At 43.0% G+C, this 6,000-nt stretch overlaps 1 protein-coding gene across 1 annotated transcript in view; it reads right to left on the bottom strand.

The window, feature by feature from the left end:
- Positions 1-3,320: 3,320 nt before the first annotated feature.
- Positions 3,321-6,000, bottom strand: part of TADA2A (transcriptional adaptor 2A) — a 46,649-nt gene continuing 43,969 nt past the window's right edge. The window contains exon 16 of the mRNA XM_068977125.1: positions 3,321-4,635. Coding sequence (XP_068833226.1) covers positions 4,450-4,635 — 186 coding nt within the window. The 3' untranslated portion in view covers positions 3,321-4,449. The remainder of the gene's footprint in view (positions 4,636-6,000) is intronic.

Raw genomic sequence — 6,000 nt, 5'->3', positions numbered from 1 at the left:
GGATGAGATGGCTGGATGGCATCACTGACTTGATGGACGTGAGTCTGAGTGAACTCCGGGAGTTGGTGATGGACAGGGAGGCCTGGCGTGCTGTGATTCATGGGGTCGCAGAGTCGGACACGACTGAGCGACTGAACTGAACTGAACCTGAGAGCTGTCACATAAGACCTCCAGGGAGGCCAGAGACAGCTGAAAAACCATGTGGCTCGATTAAGAACATGAGATTAATTCAATCAAATGGTTTATCTGCTGCCACAGAAATCCAGTCTATTCTATAAAGTGAAAGTGAAGTCGCTCAGTCGTGTCCGACTCTGCGACCCGTGGACTCTAGCCCACCAAGCTCCTCCGTCCATGGGATTCTCCAGGCAAGAGTACTGGAGTGGGTTGCCATTTCCTTCTCCGCCTATTCTATAGGTTGTATCTATTAAATAAAAATTTTTGTAGCGCTCAGTTTGGGGCATTAAACATTTTAATGGTCATTTTCCACATTCTTATCTCAACTTCCTTATTCCTACTCTTAACAGGGAAGGGAGCCCAGTACATAACGCATACCAAGCAAGTAACTCATAGTGACAAAGGAATTTTAATGTCAGACACAAGACATTTATCCTTCAAGTACCTGTGTCTCTTGCCTTGTTAGCCTGGTCAGTTGAATCAAAGGGCAGTTTATCTCAGTGCATCTCGACTGGTAGAAGCCAAAGCAACAAGGCAAACAATGAACAGACAAAGAACTGCCTCCATTAGATAGAAAAACCGGCTTTCCAAGTTTCTGGGAAGTGATTTACCTGTCCCCACCCTCTAGTCCTCAGAAGCAGCACACAATGCCAATGAGGACTCCATGGATAGGACACGTAGGTTCCAAGATACTTCCAAGCTACTCTTCACTCCCGTTCCCTCTCCCAGAACAAGTGTCCGAGTCAGCACGACCACTGCCATCCTGTCCAGGCTGCTCTGGCTCTCCTTGCACTCCGAGATCAGTATCACACTTCATGCAGAGGGCTGGTTATTGTGTCCGATTGAAAGGAGTCTTTATTATAGCGGGGCTACCTCTTCTGCACAGGCCACAGACATGGCAGTGTCCCACCATAGCAGAGGTGGTCCTTTCTGGCTGATCTGGGAGAGGTTACTCACACCCAGCCGAACACACTGGAAAGGAAAGCAAAGCTTCCTGTTGAATGGAACTAACTTCCAGAAATTCAGATTAAAAAGCCAGGTACATGTAAGGTGTAGGAGAGCTTTTTGTGTTAATAACAGTGTATAAAGTATCTACAAAGACATCCTTAAAAATGAATGGGCGAGGGACTTCCCTGATGGTCCAATGGCTAAGATTCCATGCTCCCAGGGCAAGGGGTCTTGGTTCAATCCCTGGTCAGGGAACTAGATCCCAAGTGCTGCAACTAAAGACCGTATCTATGTGCCACAAGCAAGATCTGGCACAGCCAAATTAATAAATTTTTAAAAAAGAATGGGCAATATTCCAGAATGCTGTTTAGAACACAGTACAGCTCTCTTGCTTGGAAACCAGGCAAGGTGTTTCAGAGTTACAAACGAGTTAGCTTTCCAAAGCTTCTCTTTGTTAAGTTTGGTCTTCTTCTGACTCATCACGCTGGAAACTTTAGTTATTATATATCTACATTTTTCCTAAAGCTCCCAAGTAGAACTTTGTTATTGATGAATGTCACTGGTTTTCTTCCCTTTCCCGTAACCACAAGCTGAGGATCTCATTACTCAAAACTGGAAAGTTTGTCCTTATCATTTAGCAGTGACTGGTTAACCAAGTTCCAGATTTAAAACGGGGGCTTGGGGTGGGGGGAGTTGTAAACAATAAAAGGATGAAAACTGGAACCCAAGAAGAGATAAATCACAAATAGTTTGTTTCAGTAGAGACTGTTAAGGTCTCTGAGCACAAGAAGGGGTCACTGAACAGAAAGACAAAGTTCCAACAGAAATCCTTTAAATTGTAATAAAAATCCCTCACAGTTAAAGGTCGTTATTCATTGTTCATTGCTGTTGAGTTTTAAACTTTCCTCCTTCTGGACCAAGAAAGACCTATATCAATGTAGTTGGCTTATGGCCAGTCCCATCTAGCAGAAAAGGGGAAGGATGGAATATTCTTTGAAAAGTTCTTGCTAGCTCTGGATTTTTAGTAAGAAGGGCCTTCCTTTGGTGACAAGAAGGAAGGAAGGAAATAATGTAGTAAGCTAGTTAGTGACATCAAGTATCATCAGCAAATGCTTTTCTATTATAAATGCAAAAGGATAGTGACTCCTTTTGAGAACTCCTCACCCAAAATTATGGCTTGGTTTGAGAAACCCCCTAGAATTCTAAGTCTTAAATTCTGCAAAATTGGGTTTACCAAAACCATAATAATCCTACTTTCTAAACTCCAGTCTTTTGAAATTACAGCCTTATTTTTGTCACTATTTTCAACCATGCCATTTTCATCAAATCTGATTCCCCAATCAGCTTTTCAGACTTCAACTGGATCCAAGGTTTCTTCAGACTGTCCCGCCGTCCTCCCACTCCGAACCTCCACAGCTGCCCCTTGTGTCTTAGCCAACTAAATCTCTTGGCACCGTTTTCCTTACTCCCATGGCTGTCTCCACATCCTCCTCCACCCACGATGTCTGGAACAGTCTCCCTCTTCCATCTGCCATTTTATTTCCCTCACCTCTCCCAGGAAGCCTTCCTTAATCAAGATTAAGGACCGCGGACTACAGCAGACATCACCAGACACTGACATCTAGTGCACTTTGAGAACAATACTTCAAAGAGGCTGGACTTCCCTCGGGGTCCAGTGGTTAGGAATCTGCCTGCCAATGCAGGGGACCTGCGTTGGATCCCTGGTCTGGGAGGACTCCACATGTCAAAGGGCAACTAAGCCTGTGCGCCACAACTCCTGAGCCCACGCTCTAGAGACCGTATGCCACAAGAGAAGTCACAGAAATGAGAAGCCAGAGCACCACAACTAGAGAAAGCCCATGTGCAGCAACGAAGACCCAGTGCAGCCAAAACTAATAAATAAAAATATTTTTAAAAAGTCTTAGCATTTAAAAAAAGAAAAAAAAAAAAAGAGGCAATCCCTTTATAATCAACTTGGGGTGATGGTGGTGGTGATAGACTGTTTTCTAAAGATAGGACTATGTCAACAAAAAAATAAACAAAAAAAGAAAACCACAAGACACCCTTTTAAAATCCTGAAGTCCTTTATTCTAATTCCTTCAGATCCTAAGAGTTTCCTTTTCATTTGTAAACCCTAGATGAAGTCCATTAGCAAACCACATGCATATTTACATCAGCCAAGAAGTCTGTGCCAATATTTCCAACCAAGTATACGATATTTGAATTAGGTATTTTGAATGATGAAAGAACTAAAGAATCAGTCAGCTATTGGAGGTAATCTGTGAAGATTCTGTTTGCTTCCAACAGAATAGGGATAACCCTCTGAGTCTGGCTTCCTACTGTGCAAAAAGATTTAAGGACCAACTTTCAGATGTGGTGGAGTCACTCACCCTCATATCTAGTGAGTTCCACACATGAAAAGGCTTTCCTTTTGTTTTAAAAGTAGCTCTTCTTGTAAGCTACCCTTCTACCGTTGAGAAACTAGGGTTCAGGTCTCATCCAAGCAATGCTGAAATTAACTGAATCATCTCCATCCTCGGGGACCTGGTATTCCGGGAAGCCCCCGGTGACAACACGGGTGAGCCCAGGACACACGTGTTAGCACAGTGCAGCGTGATGAGGTGGGCATCCAGCACCCTAAGTGTGCTTTAGTTACAAGAATATTTGACACACCCACAAATTAAGTAGCAAAACATTTTAATCAATTCTAAAAATAAGAGACAGTTTTTTATCCGTTGCTACCTCCTCAAAAGTCTTCTGCAGATTAGATAGTCGGACTGCAGATTACATAGCCAGACATTCAAGTTCAAAGTACAGTTTGGGACAAGACCATCATGGGGAGGTTTTCCTCCTTTCTACTCATAAACATAAGTTGTCAGCTTAAAAAGAAACCCTCGAAAGAGAACGCTTTCTCTCACTATAACCTCTTTATTTTAAATCTGCCTGTAACGTTTGAAGGCAAAACATAATCAGAAAACCAACCTCCCAAGCAGGTACAAGGATCTGACCTGGACTCCTGGGATTACATACTGGTTTAGTTCTATTTTTACTAACACTGTGATGTGAGGTACTATGGTTCTTGTTTTAGTTACAAGAGGTGTTAGGAATGAATGCCCACACACAATTAACAATACCTTATCTAGCACATAACTGCAGCACAATACCAACAAGAGGAGTATTTTAAAGCAGGGTGGAGAAGAAAGCAGACACTAATAAAACTGAAGATTTCCTTTGTTCTTCCCCTCTTTTCACAATGAGAATGCAGTTCAAAAACAAGGCTCCAGAAAGCCCGAGCGGTCCTTTGGCCTGCCACCCTCCAGGGGAGCCTCAGGCTTTGGTGATGTATCCTTCTCGGATGAGGAAATCATAGATTTTCCGGGTTTTGTTCACGTCTATCTTGATGAGTGCTCTTGCCTGCGCCAGTCTCAAGCCTCCTTGCTTGTTACATTCGTTCAATAAAGCAGATTTGTATTCTAAATAGGCTCCCGGGACCAACCTCACCATCTGACAGAGCTGCAAGACATGGCAAATTTAATCAACATTAACATCTGTCAGTCTTAAAATTTAATCCAGCAGGTATAGCCATAATAAAGTGTAAAGAGTGACATCAACCTCCAACTATTTACAGGAGCTGCTGGTGGCTAGACCACATTCCATTCCGTCTTTTCTTTGGTGAGAATAGTCTCAGGAGACAGAAAAAGGCTGAGGGTGATGCCGGGAGAGCTGCAGCACCTATCAGCCAGCTCCCCGGGGTTTGTCGTGGGTGCAAGTCTGTGTCCTGAGGACTGGCCTGGGGCAGAGGCCTGGCACGGTCTGGCCCAGCCCGTCAAGGAAGAGTCGCAGGGCCCGGGGTTGGAATGCTGACACTTGGGTTCCCAAGTGTGAATCACATTATTTCTGGTATCAGCATAAGCCCACAGTCCCTACTTTTGTGATTACACTTCCTACGTTGGAGGGAAAGGAGGTCTAGAGATCTTGCGAAGAGGTCACTTTAACTGCTTAAAGATCCAAAAAGCTGGTTTAATTCCAGTTCACCTACCATTTATCCAGCAATGAACAGTCTGAGGTCACCATTTTGTGGTTAAGGATTAAAAAACTGCTTGAAACTCTGGGTCATTCCACACTTGAATCAGAATGGCAATCCTTCTTCAGCAACACCTGGATATAACATACACTCCCTTCTCCTCCCACGCTCATCTTCACTGTTCCTACTGGGTAAAATAAAAGTCTAATACTAGGCCCTATTCCATTCTGTCTGACCTGAATTTCTGATACGGAGTGGCAGATGAGGACACTGATCTTGCGGACTATAAAAAGAGTACACGAGGAACAGAGAAGGAATTCCTCTTTGGAATGGACTTGAGAGTTGCCGCACATTCTTTGGAAAATGTTTGATGATGATTCATTTGAGGTTGGACTTAAAAGTTTAGAAACACCTAACAGTCATAAGAAGACACATCCAGTGATTAAGCGATTATAGTGGAAAAGAAAAGTAGGTCATGGCTTTTTTTAGTTAAAATTAATGTGTGACTATATATGATGATCGATTCCTCTTTTGCGCTTATACCATGGAGACAATTCAAAAATCTTTTAAGTAATGGTCATATTGTTGGAATAAGAGGAGAACTTCTGAAAGTGCCCACTCTTATAGGATATAACCATTTCCATATACAAGTTATTTTAAGTTTGTAGAAAATTAAATTCAGTGAATAAGTACTTAGTACAGTATCTGGTGCATGGTAAATGCTCAATAAGTGACAGTTGGTATTTAGATTTATGTATCATATGCTCTTCTCCCAGCAGATGAACGGTGGCAGGGTGATGAGGAAAGGAGTCCCTGAGACCTGCTAAGGTCGCTTCTTTAACCCCGAGACCTTG

This window comes from Capricornis sumatraensis, chromosome 8 (genome assembly GCF_032405125.1).
Source record: "Capricornis sumatraensis isolate serow.1 chromosome 8, serow.2, whole genome shotgun sequence".
NCBI lineage: Eukaryota > Metazoa > Chordata > Mammalia > Artiodactyla > Bovidae > Capricornis > Capricornis sumatraensis.
The sequence above is the reverse complement of the archived record's forward strand: the minus strand, read 5'-3'. Positions and strand labels throughout refer to the sequence as shown.